The 18387-nt window shown below is 57.0% G+C and overlaps 1 protein-coding gene across 3 annotated transcripts in view; it reads right to left on the bottom strand.

Annotated features, from left to right (window-relative positions):
- Nucleotides 1-18387, bottom strand: part of LOC121344513 (oxysterol-binding protein 2-like) — a 29553-nt gene that overhangs the window by 8920 nt on the left and 2246 nt on the right. Inside the window, exons 2-6 of one of the 3 annotated variants that reach the window (XM_041420547.1) lie at nucleotides 6250-6448; nucleotides 4428-4545; nucleotides 3465-3531; nucleotides 2969-3136; nucleotides 69-314 (exon numbers count right to left, since the gene is read on the bottom strand). In XM_041420547.1, the coding sequence (XP_041276481.1) occupies nucleotides 69-314; nucleotides 2969-3136; nucleotides 3465-3531; nucleotides 4428-4545; nucleotides 6250-6448 (798 nt within the window). Of the gene's footprint in view, nucleotides 1-68; nucleotides 315-2968; nucleotides 3137-3464; nucleotides 3532-4427; nucleotides 4549-4703; nucleotides 4852-6249; nucleotides 6449-18387 lie in introns of those variants that run through there. The other 2 variants (XM_041420548.1, XM_041420549.1) reach the window with 2 other exon arrangements.

Raw genomic sequence — 18387 nt, 5'->3', positions numbered from 1 at the left:
AGGTGCTGCTGGCTGTCCCCCAGCAGGATGGCAGCAGCAGGATGACCGCAGGGAGCCCCAGCCCTCACCTGCTCGCAGAGGGATCGGAAGCCCAGCTCCTCCAGGCGGTCCAGCTCGAAGGTCTCCCCCAGCAGGGGGTTGAATGGCTTTGCAGTGCGGTGCACAGTGGTGGAGTAGGAGGACACGGAGAAGGCGGCCACAAAGCACATCTGCTCCGTGGAGCTCTCACACTTCACTGCCTTGTCCAGCAGCTCGTGGTACTCCAGGTCCTCCGTGAGCCGCTGCAGCATGGACAGGGGCTCGTTGAAGTTCACCTGTAGGGGAACAAGGCGGGGTTAAGAACGCAGGAGAAATCCCCAAAAGGCACCAGCAAGCCCAAAGGAAAGGGAATATGTGCTCTGCTCCCTGATCTGTGCCAGGCAGCACCAAGGTTTGGGGTGTGGGGGAGCCAACAGCCCTGTGGGATGATCAGGGATCAGCCCAGGTTATCACCCTGACCCCAAAATGAGCCTCAACAATGAGATCAGCCCCCTCCCAGCCAGCATCCCACTGGCCACAGGACACGGATGTGCTGCTCCCCAGCCTGCCCTCGTCACCTCCATCCCTGTGTGCCAGGTGACCCAGCTGCCCAGAAAACCTGGAAAAGCCCCATTTTGGGGTCTCCATCCTCCTGGGACTCCAGCCCCATGACAACACCCCTATTTTTCGCTCTGAAAATATTGAAATTAAAAAATAATTGAAAGCAAGACAGAGCTACAAAAGGTCTTCTGCCTTCTTAGCTTCAGTTCAAAACAAAGAAATATATTTTAAGAGGAGCAGATGGCTGAAGAACCACTTTTCTAAGCCAAGTTAAATATTTCATAGTAGAAAAAACAAACTCCAGATTCCAGGATTTAGCTTTTTTTAGATTTTCCACTCAGGGATTTAGCCTGCAAGTGGCAGGGATCTTACAGCATCAGAGAAAGAGGGAGCTGAGGAGAAAGAGCAGCATCAAATCCACATAAAGAGCAAATCACTTAGGATAATTCTCGGGGGAGATGCAGAGAACAAAGCCAGCAGCTGCATCCTCAGCACTGCTCATGCAACAGGGAGCAAAAGCCTTTTATGGGGGAAGAAGATGAATCCACCCAAATTCCAAATTCCTACAACTGTTTTTCTCCTTTTCAGTGCTGCAGATTTGTTCATTCAGAGGGAGAACCAAGGAGCTGTTTGCACAAAACCTTTGTCAGTCCATCACATCCCCAGGAAGGGGATGGGTCTCAGAAGACCTCAGAGAACCTCAGAAATGCTCTTAATTAATCAGGAATCTCCCCAAAGAATGTCCACATGCAGCTGAGCTTGTGGTGTGGGTCCTGGTGCATCTCTGGCAGGATCTTCCTTCTCACTTCACAGGGACTGTGGGATCCTTCAAGATTTCATAGAATCCCAGAATGGTTTGGGCTGGAAGGGAACTTAAAGCCCATCCAGTGCCACCCCTGCCATGGCAGGGACACCTCCCACTGTCCCAGGCTGCTCCAAGCCCCAGTGTCCAGCCTGGCCTTGGGCACTGCCAGGGATCCAGGGGCAGCCACAGCTGCTCTGGGCACCCTGTGCCAGGGCCTCAGACCCTCATGGGCAACAATTTTTTCTTAAACCTCCTCTCTTCCACGCTGCCCCCAGGTTTGGACTCGAGCAGCTCCCAGGATGATTTGATTGATAGGAGAAGTATAAATTTCTCTCTCCAGGAACCAGCAGCTGCTGGGATTTCACATTCTGAGCTTATTCCTCTGCCCATCACACCCTGATCTGCTGCTGCTGCAGAACTGGATGGTGCTGGGCTGTCCATCCAAGCTGGAAATAGCACAAGGAAGTGACAGCTCATCACTCTCAGGAAGAGCGCTGAGCTCTCACTCAGACTTCTTTGAAGAGACAGGGCACAACCAATCCAGCATCCCAGCCACTGGAATGTGCTCTTTACCCAGCCAAGGATGGACCATGAATATGGCTCTGTGCAGCCCACGTGGGGCTGTTCCACACAGAACCCCCAGCAAACCCTTTCTGGCCATCACAGGCAGCCTTTGCCCCTAGGGCTGAACCAGCAGCACCCAAAACCTGCCCTCAGCACCTCCTTCACCAAAAAGCTGCTCTCTGTAAGGAGGAGGAGGCTCTCTAAGCCCCTGGGGTGGAACCCAGCCCTGCCATGGTTGGTCAGGGGGTTGAGCCCTGAGTGTCCTGTCCTGGATCACAGTGGGAAAAACATCACCAGCAGCAGGGTCCCTTCTTCATGAATCCTCAGGGACTCACAGTGTCCTGCTCCCCTCCACCCCTCTGCAGCAGCTGGATATGCAGAGGACACTCAGGCAATGTTCCCTCTGCTCCAGCTTGCCCAGGAGCAAGGATGTGCTGGAGCAAGTCCAGAGGAGGTCACAAAGATGATCTGAGGGCTGGAGCCCCTCTGCTCTGGAGCCAGGCTGGAGAGCTGGGGGTGCTCACCTGGAGAGGAGAAGGCTCCAGGGGGAGCTCAGAGCCCCTTGCAGGGCCTGAAGGGGCTCCAGGAGAGCTGGAGAGGGACTGGGGACAAGGGATGGAGGGACAGGACACAGGGAATGGCTTCTCATTGCCAGAGGGCAGGGATGGATGGGATATTGGGAATTAGGAATTGTTCCCTGGGAGGGTGGGCAGGCCCTGGCACAGGGTGCCCAGAGCAGCCTGGGACAGTGGAAGGTGTCCCTGCCCATAGGGGTGGGATTGGATGAGCTTTAAGTTCCCTTCCCACCCAAATCATTCCACAATTCCGTGATAAGCATGCAGCAGTTGCCAGCACAAAATCCAATCCCTGGTGACAATCTCCTGTCCCTGCCTGGGGCTGCTGTGCCATCACAGCACCAGCAGGACCACCCAGGGCTGTAATCCAAACACTCTGCACAGCCAAGAGCTGCCCAAATCAACCCCCTGTGCCAGCCCTGGTGCCAGGGACACTCAGACTCACAGGCATGGGGATCTTGGAGAGCTCCTTGCCAATGCAGTTCTTCATGATACTCCAGAGGTTAAGGCTGTAGTTGGGTTTGTCAGGAATTCGAGTCCTTCTCCTCTTCCTCGGCAGGAGATCTTTGCCTGTGGACTCATTGTAGCTGCTTTGATTTGAGCTCTCAAACACCTGTGGAAGCAACAAAAGGAACTCAGGTTTAAGCTGGACCCAACCAGACCCAGCAGCTCCCAGGAACAGCAACCACAGCCCAGGACACACCTGAGGAGCATTGCTGGAAGCCTGTTCTCCAGGGAAACATGGGTACAATTGTTCCCCAACACCTTTCTGCTTCCCTCAGGAGAGTGTTTAGGGTGCTGATGCCTGCTGACATCTGTGACTCACAGAGGAACCCCCACAGAGCATCTGGACCCAGATGAAGGGTCCCTTCACAACCATCCCCTCTCCCCTGGTTCCACTCCACCAAGACCACCCTTCCCACCCTGCCCAGCCAACTCACACTGTCCTCCAGGTTCCAGTCCTCGGGGTGGCCCTCGCTGGCCCCGCTCAGGTTGCTGCCCGAACGCCTGTGGGGGGAACAGCAGCTGCTGAGCACAGGGAAGGGCAGAGCAGGACAGAACACCCAGGGCTGGTGCAGATCACCCAGAGCATCTCCCTGCACCCCCCAGGGCACGGCCAGGAAGGAACTGGAGTGACAGAGGCTGTGCACAGGTGTTAGGAGGGGATTCTAAGGACAGGATGCTCAGGAAGGGATTCTCAACTGCAGCCCTGGGGGCACAGAGATTCTGCTTTTGTCACCAAGCCCAGTGATGTGACCATCAGTCAGACCACAGGTTCCTCCAGCCCAGGTGTCCCTGGAGGAGTAAGAGCAGGTGACAGCAGACAGAGGTCAGGGTTAGATAGGATATTGGGAACAAATTCTTCCCTGTGAGGGTGGGGCGGGCCCTGGCACAGAGTGCCCACAGAAGCTGCGATTGCCCCTGGATCCCTGGCAGTGCCCAAGACCTTGCTGGACGGGGCTGGGAGCAACCTGGAATAGTGGAAGATGCCCGTGCCCATGGCAGGGGGTGGAATGAGAGGAACTTTAAGGCTTCTTCCAGCCCTACCCCTCCTATGATTCCATGATTCTGTCAAGGCAAAGTGCTCCCTGCCTCTGCCCAACACTCTGAGGGATTTCCCTCCAAGTCCCTGCTCCCATCAGCTGAGAGGCAGAGGACTCAGCTCTCCCACAGCATCAGATGACACCTGCCCTTCCTCACCTGCTCCACTACAACTGGGCGCCATCCTCAGCCTTGCTCCAGGAATGCAGGAGCAGCCGGACACAGGATGGACCTCTGGACAGAGGCTGGGGAAGTTTTGGAGGACATGCCCACTGTGGGAGCGACCCCGTGGGAGGGGCTGCTGCGGGAAAAGCGGCTCTTCCCAGCCCTCCCCGCATTCCCAGGCCGGCCGGGGGCGGTACCTGTGGTGCTTGGGGTCTGCAGTTACAGTGATAAAAGCTGGTGCGTCCTCCATGGCATCGAAGTACTCCGTCTCTTCATCTTCATCACTGGCCTCTCCTTTGGCAGACTGCACACTCCCTGCTGGCACAGAGGCTTTGAGACATCCCGTGCTGCTGCTCCCCTCCCGAGCCCGCCGCAGGATCTGTCCCCAGAGCCCCCACTGTGTCCCCTCTCGCCGGCTCCCTTCACAGCCTGGTCCCCCCTGCATCCGGCTCCACACCCCGAGGATGCTGTACCGATTTCCAGCTCCTAGAAGCAAGGATGTGCCCTGCTCCCCAGCCCAGGCTCGCAAGGCGACCCTGCCGTGCTCGGGAGCACCCCCGAAAATGTCCCCAGGCCGCCTGAGGGTGACACGGGCGTGCCCAACCCCCGTCTGATGTGGCTCCGCTCCAGCACCGCCCCGTCCGCCGGGAAATCCGGTTTGGATTAAAGCAGGAAAAAAATGTCACGTGTTTCAGGTGATGCCGGAGAGGTTTCCCAGCCCCGCATTTCCAAACATCGCTCCGGATGTTTCCAAACATGGGACGGATCCATGGCGGCGGCGCCCGGAGCCGGCGGAGCCCCGGTGCAGCTGCCCTGCTCCCGCCCAGCCCGGACAATCCCATTCCCTGCCTCACTCCCACCCTCCAGAGGAGCAGGGTCACCGCCGCAGGCGGATCCGTGCCTGTCCCTGCAGCGATGTCCCCCTGCCCTCCCCGGCTGTCCCTCAGCATTGTTTCGGCTGCCCCGGCCCTCTGAGAACATCAAGCCTGCCATTCCCGAGCACTGCCCTGGCCACACCAACCCGTGTCCCCAGGTGTCACATCCACACCGCTGTTAAATCCCTCCAGGGATGGGGACACGGCTGAACAGCCCTTTCCATGAAGAAACATTGCCCAATATCCAGACTAAACCTCCCTTGAGGCCATAAGGGAACGAGGGCAGTGTCTGGCACCAACACCACCCCCCACCTCCAGCAGCCACTCTGTCCCTCGGGTCTGTATTTCCTTTAAAAGTAAGACCCGGCATTATTAGCAGTTTTTGTGGCTCTAACTAGCGCTGCCCTGGGGGAAGGACATTTGGCAGGAATCTGCAAAGCTGTTGGATCTTATTGCAAATGAGCCCTGGCTGCTCCACTGCCACCCCACGAAGCCAACTCAGCAGTGCCAGGGCACCCTGAGCCTTTTCCCAGTGCCATGGCTGCCCTCCAGCACCCGGAGATGTGCCCACCAGTAAGGGTTAAAGCTCCCAAAACAGCCTGGAATAGCATGAGTGAGCTGGGGACACAGCCCTCTCTGCATCTGAATCTTGGGGACATCCAAGTCCCTGAGCAAGGACAATTAGGAATAATTATGGCGTAATGGGAACCATTTAGAAAAATACCTTGGGGATACAGGGCATTGCCTTGGGCACCCTTCCCATTGCTGGCAGCTTGTTGGGAGCAGCCAGGCAGAATGCCCTGTGCCATCCCAGGGGTCCCTGAACAGCCCTGTGCCATCCCAGGGGTCCCTGAACAGCCCTGTGCCATCCCAGGGGTCCCCAAGCAATTGTGTCTCATCCTGAGGGTCCCTGAGTGGAACACCCAAGTTCATCCTGGGAGTCCCTGAGCAGCTCCATCCCATTCCAGAGGTCCCTAACAGCCCTGTCCCATCCTGGGATCCCCTAACAGCCCTGTCCCATCCCGGGATCCCCTAACAGCCCTGTCCCATCCTGGGATCCCCGAGCAGCCCTGTCCCATCCTGGGATCCCCTAACAGCCCTGTCCCATCCCGGGATCCCCGAGCAGCCCCGGGCCGGCGCTCACCCTTGGCGGTGCTGGAGCTGCTGGCGGTGCCGGCGGCCAGGCCGGGCGCCCCGCGGCAGGCGCGCTCCAAGCTGTTGTGCTGCTTGGCTAGCTGCTCGATGGTCTCCTCCAGCCGGATCCGCTGCTCCCGCTCATGCTGCAGCAGCCGCTGCCATTTCCGGCTGTGGCTCTCGGCTAAGTCCAGGAAATCGCGGCAGGCCTGCGGCAGGAAGGGACAGCTCAGCCGGGGGTGTCGCGGCACACGGGGACCCCGGGCCGGCTCCTCTCCGGGAGCACGGTTTTACCGGAGCTGTGCTCAATCCCGACAGCCACAGCTCAGCTCCCACCACCCCCGGGGAGGTGGCTGCAACACGGACAGCTGGCCACGGCGGCCTGGCCTGACAAGCCTGCCCACAGCCTGTCCTTGTCCCCATCCCTGAGCCCACCGTGGTCCTCAGCAGCTCTCACAGCCCTCAGCCAAGCCCAGACGTCTGGAGTGGCACCTTCATGCCCAAATTCAGGAAACAAGGAGAAGCTGGATGGGACAGTGGTCCCTGGGGTGACAGCCATAGACAAGAGTGCACCACAGAATCATGGAATGGTTTGGGCTGGAAGGGACTTAAAGATCATCCAGTTCCATGGCAGGGACACCTTCCACTAGCCCAGGTTGCTCCAAGCCCTGTCCAGCCTGGCTTTGGACACTTCCAGGGATCCAGAGGCAGCCACCGCTGCTCTGGGCTACTCAAGTCAGGAACCAGCAATCCCTGTGCTGCAGGGAGACAGAGATGAAGGATGCCCAGCTCCTCCCCGGAGCTGCACAGCACTGACACAGCACAGGGCCTGGCCCCTAGAACAAATCCACCATGGCCAGAACCCCCATTCCCCTCCCCAACAAGCCTGGGGGACCCCCCAGCCATGGGGACCCCACAGACACACAGGGCAGCAGGGCTCAGGGAGGGCTCCAAGCAAAGCCTTGCAGCACACACAGCACCCCAATCCTGTGCCACCAGGCAGGGGACAGCTGGGACACCACAATCCCGGCTGGCAGGAGAACCCCTTGGCACCAAACCCCTCCCAAAGCGCCCCAGGACTGGCATCACCCAGCACCAGCTGCGCCGCACTCCCAGCAGGAGCCTTCTGGGAGCAGGACATCCGCCCAGGGCTGGGACACGGGGACACTGCCGGCTGTCCCACACGGCCTCATCCCAGACAATGGCCTCACAGGACACCCGGCCCTCACAGCTCTATTTTTAGGTTATTTTCCATCCTGGATGAAACCCTGAGTTCCCGTGGCCTCGCTGTTTCCATTGCCATCAGCACCACGTGCAGCTGAGCACGGAGACAGGGCTGCTCCTCCCGCCCCAAATCCCTGCCAGATGCAACACACTGAACTTCTTATGTTTCAAAGTAGAGAAACAGGATTTTTATGGAAATTCTCCAGGAGCTGGCAGTGTGAAGGGAAATTAACTGTATTTGTGTAACTACTTGTCATACCAAGGAAGTCCAATGGATAAATGCTAGCTGAAAAACTCAAACCTATTCAAAGACATCCAGAGAGTTTTGGATGTCTGACAGATTTCCAACATTCCCAGGACTTGCTTATTTTCTGTTTCCAGCTATTTGGATTCCACAGATGATTCATCCAGCTCTTGGTTGCTCAGCATTTGGGCTGCAGGTGGCACCTGAGGATCGAGGTAACTCCTGGTCAATCAGAAGATTCAGGGCTTCTGCTTCCATAACGTGCTCTGATTTTACCAGGATTTGTCCAAGAAAAGCTCCAATTCATCAGTTATTCATCAAACCTTTCCCTTGGATAGGAGCAGGATTTAGGACTTCTCCATGGAAAGAAGATTTTCCTTAAAGGTTTTGCTTGACATACACCTGGAACATGGAGGGACCAGACCCTACATGTGCCCCCTTCTTCAGCCCTTTGACTCTTTTCCCTTTGAAGGCAGGGAGGGCTCAGGGTCCTGTCCTCCCAAATTCCTGGCTGTGCTTCCATCTCACATGTATTCAAAACTGGGATCAGCTCTGGGACCCTCCTGGCAAGAGACCTGGAGGGGCTGGAGCTTGTCCAGGGCAGGGAATGGAGCTGGGAAGGGGCTGCAGCCCCAGGAGAGGCTGAGGCAGCTGGAAAGGGGCTCAGCCTGGAGAAAAGGAGCCTCAGGGGGGACCTTGTGGCTCTGCACAGCTCCTGACAGGAGGGGACAGCCGGGGGGTCGGGCTGTGCTCCAGGGAACAGGGACAGGAGGAGAGGGAACAGCCTCAGGCTGGGCCAGGGGAGGATCAGGGTGGATACTGGGAATATTTCTCAATATCCACTGAATATCCACTGAAATCCACTGAATATCCACTGAAATCCACTGAATATTACTCAAAGGGTGGTCAGGCACTGGCACAGCTGCCCAGGGCAGTGGTGGATCCCCATTCCTGGAGGGATTTAACAGCCATGTGGATGTGGCACTTGGGGACAGGGTCAGTGGTGGCCTTGGCAGTGCTGGCTGATGCTCTCACGAGGCCAGACCAGACCCCACATTCTCTGGGCGATATTTTCACCTCCTCGTCTGCAAACAACTCAGCTCCCCCCCACCCCAAAATCCTTCTGGGAGCCACCAGAAAGGCCCAAAGCCCACAGGGAACCTGCCCTGGCCCTGCCCAGTGACACCATCCCGGGCTCCGTGTGTCCCACGGATGCACTGGGCTAAGAGGATGAAACCAGGGCAAGTAATGGGATATGGCCATGACCTTCCCATCCCAGCAAAGCTCATTATCTGCTCCAAAGGTCCAGCTCCACAGGCAGCAGGCACAGAAATGCCCAGTCTGGCACTGAGGGTGGGAACTGTCGGCTGCTCCAGGCTCAGGGGCTGAGCGCTTTAAAACGAGATCACCTGTAATTATCCTACTACAATTAACCACGGCTGGAACAGGGAATTAGGGGGAAAGGAGGTAATTATGGAGGAGCCACAGGCAGGCAGGGCTGGGAGGAGAACTTGCTCCAGCAGCTGATGGGATCAACATCCTAATGAAAAGCAGCAGGTAACACCTCGGAATCTCCCATCCCAAAGCTTCAAGGAGGACTCCATGCCGTATCCCAAAGGGAAACCTGAACCACTGAGCTTCATTTACAGCCATATAAAACATCCAAGTGATGGAGAATGGTTGTCAGTGTTGCAGAGCATGAGGAGGTTTTGGGAAGATGAGCAGGATGGTCCTCACGAGGCCACAGATCCCATCACGGGCTGTGGAGCTTCCATGGAGCAGGTCAGGACAATGCACGGTCCATGCTGCATCCCACAATGGTGTCCATGTGGATTTAGGAGCTGGGATACATACAGGGATTATTCCTTGGTTTTGCAAGACTGTAGGGGCCCCTCTCTGCAGCCTCTTCCTCTGTAATTCAGACAACAGCTTGATCCAAACCCGGATCAAAGGATCTGGATCAACCCAAACAAGGATCATGTTTGCTCCTTGGGAGAGAAGTGATGCCAGGGGTGGAGAGGGGAGAATATCCTGCAAGAGGATCTACCAAACTCAGCTCCCACTGCTGCCACCAGCAGCCAAGCAAACTAAAATGATTCATTTGGGTTTACAACCCCTACACCCAGACAGTGCCAAGTTCCACAGGGATGCTCACTGAAGGTGGGAGCAGCACCAAACAGGGATCAGGGGATATTTTTTCACAGTCTCTGTCAACTGAGCTCAGTCCTGAACCAAAACTCATCCCTGTATAGAACAAGGGCTGCAGGGCACTAGGATGAGGAGCTCAGACACAAATATCCCAGCTCATCACTCATTCCCAGCATTAATTCCCTGCCTTGGTATTCCCAAGGTACAAACAATCCCAGCCACTGAGCAGGAGCAACACCTCGCAATCCAGCTTATAAAATTCTCATGGAGAGGTGGCTAAATTTAGTTCCAGCTGAACTTGCTCGGGGCTGTAAGCAAGACTCAGCCACAAATCCACACGAGGCTGGCACAGGGACACAGGACAGCAGGAAGAGCTCCTTGAGGAAGGCACCCAAAGGAGAGCACAGAGCCCAGGCTGAAGGATGAAAGTGCAGGAAAAGTGATTCCCCAGTGAGATGTAGGAATGAGGAGTCGAGGCCATGAAGGTACAGCCTTGGGAGGCCCCAACCTTCTCAAAGCTCTCCCAGGATCCACACTGCTCTTTTTAAGCAACTTAACTCTCATTATATCTAAATAAAGATGTTAGGCTTAGAGTCCAGACTGAGGAGCCTTGTGCTGTTTTTCCAGGTAGGAATGCCCTCCCTTCCCAGAGATTTTCCTTACCGCACTAGGGGAGAAGTGATACCATGTACAGATCTCTGCTGTGCCCATCCCCACATGCTTCTCACCCCATCAGGAGACTGGGTTTATCCTTCACAGCATCCAAACTGCCACCTCCCACTCGCAGAGGGGCAGCAGGTACAGGAGGTGACAGAACATGACCTGGATTTTGCCCCAGAGCCAGAGCTGGATCAGATCCTAAAGTTCTGAAGTCTGTTCTGCCTCAGCATCACCACAGCACAGACAGGGCTGGAGAGCAGCAGCCAGGCTGACAGGTCACCAGTGACCAGAGACAAAAGCAAGCTCCATCCATGTGCAGTCCCTGATCTCAGAGACCCCCAGTGTTACCTGCAACCATGTGGCAGGAGGGACAGAGGCGGTTTCTCCTCCTCTCCATGTCTGGAAAAAGTTGTGGCAGGTCCTAATCCAGCACTGGCTGATGGAACTGTAAATCCCAGCCAAGACAGGGAGGCACAGCCAAGGTGGCCAAAAGAAATGGAAGAATACCACCGAGGCTCCTGCAAATTCCTGGAGGAAGAGGCAAAGTGCCATCGAGATCCTGCCGGGGAGCAGGAGGCAACACTTGGTGCCATCAGCTCTGTGGTCACTCCCTGCGCCCAACAGCTGCCGCGGCCAAGGGCACATTTAGCACCTTTCACACATTTGTCACGGCAAATATCCCGATTTCACAGCTTGTTGCTGGCTAATGGGAACGTCATTAGCAGCCCCAGGATTATTAATGCAGTGGAAAAGAATCACCCGAGGTCACCCACTTCCAGCCAAGGTGATGGTGTCACACACCCTCGGGGATCTCTGCTTCCTCAGTGGGGCAAACAGTCAAAATCGGATGGAAGGAACAAAGAGACGAGGTTAATTAGCTTGAAAGGGTAAATGATCACAGCAAGGCCTGCCAGACTTCATAGAATCATGGAATGGTTTGGCTGGAAGGGACTTTAAAGCTCATTTTGTCTCATCCCCCTACCATGGGCAGGGACACCTTCCACTGTCCCAGGCTGCTCCAAGCCCCAGTGTCCAACCCGACCCTGGACTCTTCCAGGGATCCAGGGGCAGCCCCAGCTGCTCTGGGCACCCTGTGCTGGCACAGGGTGACAGCCCCTGGGGCAGCCCCAGCACAGCTGAGCATTCCCGGTCTCCAGCACAACGCTGCTGGATGGTGAGGGAATGGGCTCCCACCTGCAATCCCACCTGTCCCAGCATCCCAGAGCATCAGCCACACAAATCCAACCTTCGGGCAGGAAAAATCCAGCAGGGAAGTGCCTGCTGTTGTGGGACCAACACCTCCTGCTCCTCAAGCATGGGACAAGGACCACTTCATGTCCCAGGAGTGACGGGAGAGGAGGCAAGTGCCAGATGCATTCAATCATCTCTTTTTCTTGGGTGAATTACAGAGCAGAAGCTGTCACTGCACTCAGCAGGGACAGAGCTCTGCCATTCGAGTGACTGGCAGATAAGTGCTCCCTTCCTTCCTGGAGTCATCAAAACCCTGGGACACAGCTGGCTGCTGCGTGCTGCACAACAGCCCCCCGAGGGAAGGGCGACTGTTTGGCTCTGCACACAGCAAGGCACAGCACAAACCAGAGAATCACAGCATCACAGGCTGCCTGGGGAGGGACCTGGGAGCTCATCTCCTTCCACCCCTTCCATGGGCAAGGGGACCTCCCACTAGGCTGCTCCAAGCCCTGTCCAACCTTGAACATTTCTAGGGATGGGGCTGAAGCCATCTGGGTTCACAGTGGTGAGATACAGAGTCACAATCTGCCACTGCAGATTAACACAGAGAGGGTTAATTTGTCCTTCCTCCCCCAGAAAAACACTCTGAGCAGCATGCAAAGGGGACATATAAGTACAGAGCCAACCTGAATCCCCAATCATGCCACAGAGTCAGATGGCAGCGAGACATGGTCTGGAGTGTGGTCATCTGCTCGACAGCCATGGCCCCCACAGCTGTGCCAGGGCCCAGGGCCAGGTGCTGCTCAGCACCACATCAACCCAGCCTGCTTAAATAACAGCAAATCTTCCCAAATCCTTGGAGTGACCCTCAGCCAGTGTGCTGAAGCTGGATGTGGAAACACCAGGAACTGCTCCTACCTGGGGCAGGGCTGGTGGGGAGAGCTGGGCTGAGCCTCAGCACGCTGTGACACCCTGAGAAACCAAGGTGACAATGCATAAAACCCTGTGAGTTCAACATGGAAAATTATCCCTCTGCATCCAGAGGAAATAGGCGCTATAAAAAAGCACAGACATGGGAAAGATCCTTCCCCAGGAAGTGGGAAGATACTGGAGCAAGCTCCAGCCCACCCCTTGCTGGCACTGTCAGCAGCTCAGCCAGACCCCCAGTGCTTGAACGGTGCTCCCAAAATCCCCAGTGGTCCCATTCCATGTGGCACCTCGTGCCCCAGCAGTGCCTGCTTCCCTCTGGGGTTCATGGATCCCCTGGGAGCCAGAGATGTCCATAATACAGATGTCCAAGATAGAGAAGTCTAAGACTGAGAAGTTTGGGAGAGGTATGTCCAAGATGGAGACCTCCACACTGTGGTGCGATCAGATCTTCTCTCCTGGTTGTGAATCTGGGAATTTTCCCACCTTACCATGTTATTTTGGGCCACCTGTTTAAAGGCCATGGACACACCAGTGCTCCAATCAGCTCCAACCAGTGCCCAGGGGTTCCCCAGAGCTCATCCCAAAGCCCATCCCGAAGCACCGGGGCTGGCACAGCATCCAGACCCCGCCTGCAGCAGCACCGTCAGCGCCGTGGAATCCAGTCCATGCAATGAAGAGGGGATTAGTGGGGAAACAGTGGCAAATCCATGGCTGGCTGTGCTAAGAGGCTCTAATCCCAACCCCACGAGCCTCCGTGGAGGAGGAATCAGGGACCGATCCCAAATCAGCGGCACGCGGCAGGAGAGGAGGACGTGGTCAGCGTGGTTCTGGGAAAGGGAACACTGCCCGCAGGTTACAGACCAAGGCAGTGCCAGCCTGGAGCCGCGCCACAGGAAGGATCTGAGTCTGGTTTCTGGTGGGAAAACAATGAAGAAATTTGCTGGATATGCCAGGGTACCGACCCTTCCACCCCAAAGCTCACTGAGCAGCACCCAGCAGCCTCCACTGGCCATGCCAGAGGGTGCCAAGGGCATGCTGGGACCAGTACAGAATATATTCTGGGAGTTGAGACTGTGCTGGGACCTCTTGCTGCAGAGTGGCCACCCCAGAACTGTATCCCTGCAGAACTTCCCTGCTCTCCTCCAGCCATGAAAAGCCTCAGCCTTGTCCTGGTGCCCTTACCTGCCTGCACAGCAGCGGAGCCTCTCCACTGCCACTTGTGCCAAAAATCCCCTCCCTGGGAAGCTCCCAGTACTGGCTCTTTTCCTGCAGGGAGGTGGCTCCAGGTGGCTGCTGCACACTCCTTGTTGTCCTTCCCTTGCCCAAGCCCCCACACCTGCCCCAGCAGTGAGGGACCCTCCGAGGGGCTGCACAGCAGAGCCAATCTCCCCTTCCAGGCCCCTGGAGCCCCGATCCCGGTGCTGGTGTGCCCAGAGAGCTCTGTCCTGCCGACAGCTCCCAGGATGACAGATTTCCTGAGGCTCTGGCTGGCTGCTTTCCTCATCCCCTGATGGAGCAGATCCCAGGCTGGAGGAGCATCTGTCCAAGCGCTCGGCGGCAGGAGCAGCTGGCACTGCCCACGGGCAGCTCCGACCCCGGGATCTGCAGGAAGCTGCCTGGGACTGTCTCTCACATTCAGCCTCGTGCAAACCGCCCCACGGTATGAGAGGGGCTACAGAAGCAGCAGCAGCCCCCCACAACCCCCTCATCTCCCAGTGCTGTAACTTCTTCCTGGTTAAAACCACAGGAGAGCAGAGAGACCATTCCAGTGCCTTTTCCTTCGACACACCCTGGAGGAAGGAGCTGGAGTGAAGCATCTTGGGGCAGCAGCCCAGGGAAGAGGCAAACACAACCCTTGTGACCCCAAAGAGATTCACCCAGCAATGCTTTGACATTTGCCCTTCCCAGGGCCCCATCCTGCCCCAGCCTCCAGGGGCAGGATGGATGCCAGGAGGATCCCTGGGCACAGGTAAATGGCAGAGGTGATGCCTGGCGGGGCTGGCTCCCAGCCCAGCAGAGCTGCTGCTCAAGCCCAGGCACTGCTGATGGTGCAGGGCCATGCTGGGCCCACCAACACAGCCCTGCTGACCCAGCAGCACGGCACAAATGCTCCCAGCCCTCCTCAGTGGAAAAGTCATCCCTCTCAGCCAAAAACATCCAGGAGGGAAGAGCTGCAAGAGGCACCCTCAGGTGCTGGGGAAAGATTCATCCTCCCTCTTCTTGCACAAGGTTCTGAGGGAAGCCCCAGGACAGACTGAAACCTCCTGGGGGTGAGATGAACAGAAGGAGGAAGAGAGAGAAGAGGGGGAAGAAAGGTGCAAATCCCCACAGCAGGGTGAGCAGGAGCACCCACTGAAAGCCCCGAGCAGCAGGGAGGCCCCACGGCCACGCACAAGGGCTGAGTACCCACATGCCTGATAAAATCCAGCTGGAAGCACCCAGGGAATGATGATGAGGAGGGAGTGGGAGGAAGGCTGCCTGTCTGAACAGATCTGATCGGAGATACCCTTGCACCTCTACATTTAAAAGCATCACGGGATGCTCCAGGAAAGGCAGAGCAGCTCCAAGAGCAGGGGCCAGGCTCCCCATTTCCACATCTCCACATCTCCCCATCTCCCTGTTTCCACTCCCCCAGCCCCACTGAGGCAGGGACAGACCCCAGGTTGCCACTGTCACCCTCCCCCCTGTAAGAGCAAAGCACCCACCAGTCATTTCCTGGTCAGCGCCGCGCCTCCACAGCAGGAACATGCAGGGCACCCGGAGCCCCCGCTGCAGCCCTCTCATCCGTGGGGGATTAGGGCTGGGTTAGGGATTTAATCCCACTGCTGGGGCTTTTCTGGGTCGGTGACATGGTTTGCGAGGCGCTGATTAGTGCGCGTCGTTAGCGCAGCACGGATAATTAACACAGCCGGTGCCACATGCCAGCGAGAGCTCCTGCGCCATCACTCCTGCCATGGACACGGGGACCCCTGTGGGGTCTGGCGGGGGTTTTGGGCAGCAGAGCAGCTGCCTGGGGTCACAGAGGGAATCCCTGCCCTGAAGAAGCAAATCCAGGGGTTAAAGATGGAATTTTCTGACTGCAGTGCTGGAATTAACCCTGAATGCACAGGGAGAGCTCCTCCAGCCCACTGGCTGCACTGGGGTGAACTGGGAGCAGCCCAGCAGGCTGCTGGTCCCTCCCTGCTGCCCAGACGGAGGATGTCAGGTCCATCATCCTGCCTGTGCCATGATGGGCTTGGGGACCCCAAGGGACAGACCATATGTCCATCCACACCAGGGAGCAGTTCAGCACAGGGAGATGCCCAAGGTATGGACCAACAGCATCACCCGGCCCCACGGTCACTCCAAGGAGGTGATCCCATGGACTCTCAGCCTCCCAGCTTTGAGCAGTTTTCCAAGCAGACACAGACACACTTACAGGGTGTATCCATCATCTACCACTGGATAAAGCCAGAAGTCACACACTGGGCTGGAGGCTGTGCTGGGCAACCTGAGGCTGCTCAGAGCAAGTGCTCAGCATCCTCTGAGTTAACATGGAAACAGTGTGGGGAGTGTGGATCAATCACAGCAGCATTCCCATGGAGCAGAGGGGTCTCAGTACTCCACAGGGAAGCTGGAGGCAGAGGAGCAACTCTGGGGAAGCACATCTTGTGTCCAGGCAGCTCATTCCAGCACAGGCACCCAAAGGGCTCCAGATAAACCAACTCCACCAGGCAGATGCCACTCAGAGTCTCCACGAGCCCAGTGTGGCCGCAAGGAGAGGCAAGAGGTTACTTAAGCAACTGGCACACAACACAGGGCCACCCCAAAAGTGCTGCTGAGCCAAAGCACAGCCCTGAAGGGATCCACAGGGAGAAATCCTGCTGGGACTGGAGGATGCAGCCTCTGGGATGCTGCTGGGTGTCCTGGAGGGACTTAAACTGACAGCCTGGGGGCCCTTTCCTGGAGGAGAAGCAGCACAGGCTGTTGTCCACCTTACTCTGGCTCCAGCTCCATGTTTCACACTCTTGGAAGCCCTCCTGGCAGGCCTGAAGGATGGAGGGTGCTCTGTGCTGATGTCTCAGGTGCTGCTGCTCCTGGCAGGTTCATTCCCATGGGAAAGGAAAAGTTGGGTGGGAAATGAGTCTGCCTCAAAGGTGCTGGCATCCCTGCAGGACAGGCTGGGGTGGCCAGCAGTGACTCTCAAGGGCAGGTGAGTCCTTTGCTCCTGGGACTGCCTGCTCCAGGCAGTCCATTCTCACCAAATCCTGACGGAGCAGCATCTCCCACCCAGCACCACACCCCTGCTCCTCTCACCCTTCTTTGTCTGAGCTGCACTGGCCTAGCAGAGCCTTCCTGCACCCCTGCTCCTCCAAAACCTCAAGGGAAAACACAAACTAACCACAAATAACACAGGCAAGCCCAAGCCCTGCTGCTCCCCGCACTCCCGTTCCTTGAGGAAGCACAAAGCTCCGCCGTAGCATCCCCATTCCCATTAAAAACCTATTTCCATCACCACCCACAGCCCAGGGAGCTCTTCCTGACGCCCCAACTGGCTTCCTCAGCACATCCACACATCCCTCCTGCCTGCTGTCTCTGCTGAACGATGAGATGGAGCTTTCCCCACTCTTGGATGAGTCCACACAACTCAGCGCACTGCTCCGGATCTTTTGGGCCTCTCATCCCGGTAATTTGTTGCTTCTTATTTTCACACACCTCCCACTCCTCCCCCGTGGCAGATTGTGCCTTGGCTCTCTGTGTCTCCTGCCCAGCCCTGCTGACACTGGGTTCCTGCATCCTGGTGAGCCTGGACTCTGCCTGGTGAGATTCCAACAGGGAGCAGAGCCAACAGGAGGCTCACAGAGCTCTGGGCTTCAGTTTAAGCCCTGCAACAGCCAGTCTGAAATCCAGCACGTCTGAAATCCTCACCTGTAACACAACAGCCCAGCACATCCCACTCTGCCTCTGCCCAAACCTTTCCCCATCACTGCCAACACCACCTGCCCAGGTGATGCTCCCAGCCTCCAGAGAGGAGCACCCGGTGCTGGCTGTGGCAGCACCCACAGCACAGAGGGAAGGTCACCTTCCCAGCAAAGCTCTTGCATTTCCATCTCTATTTATTTGTTTCCTGTGCTTGCTGCACTCCCCGCGGCTCCGGGGCCATTTACATAATCGGATCAGAGGCAGCTGCACAGGAACAGAGCTGCCAGCCCTTCTTCCCAGGAGCACCTTTCCCTTCCCTGGAGCACACGTTCCTTCACTGGGGCACCCATTCCTTCCCTGAAGGATCCATCCCTTCCCCAGAGCACCCATCCCTTCTTCCCAGGAGAACCTATTTCTTCCGAGGAGCACCCATCCTTTCTTCCCCTAGCACTCCTCCCTTCCCTGAAGCATTCATCCCTCTCTCCCTGGAGCATCCACCCCTCCCCAGAGCACCCATCCCTTCTCCCCAGGACCACCCACCCTTTCTGCCCACAGCCACAGCACCAAACCTCACAAATCCACATCCACTTCCACAGAGCAGATCCATGAGGTTTGGTATTGCTGCTCTGGACACAGAGCATCCACATGCCAGCCCTAGCCCAGTGACGCTGGCTAGGATCTCTCCAGGAAAAGCCTGGCAGGCAAGGGCACTTCAACTTCTCCTGCAGGGAGCTCCTGGCCTGGCAAAAGCACCCTGTGCTGCCTTGGGATATGTGCTCGGGGATGGAGGTGGGATGAGCACGGTGTATTTTTACCAGGAAGCTCCCCGTGCTTCCCCGGAGCGATGTT

Source organism: Onychostruthus taczanowskii, unplaced genomic scaffold (assembly GCF_017590055.1).
Source record: "Onychostruthus taczanowskii isolate IOZ18803 unplaced genomic scaffold, ASM1759005v1 scaffold64, whole genome shotgun sequence".
Lineage (NCBI taxonomy): Eukaryota > Metazoa > Chordata > Aves > Passeriformes > Passeridae > Onychostruthus > Onychostruthus taczanowskii.
Note: the sequence above shows the minus strand (reverse complement) of the source record. Positions and strands in the feature narration are given on the sequence as shown.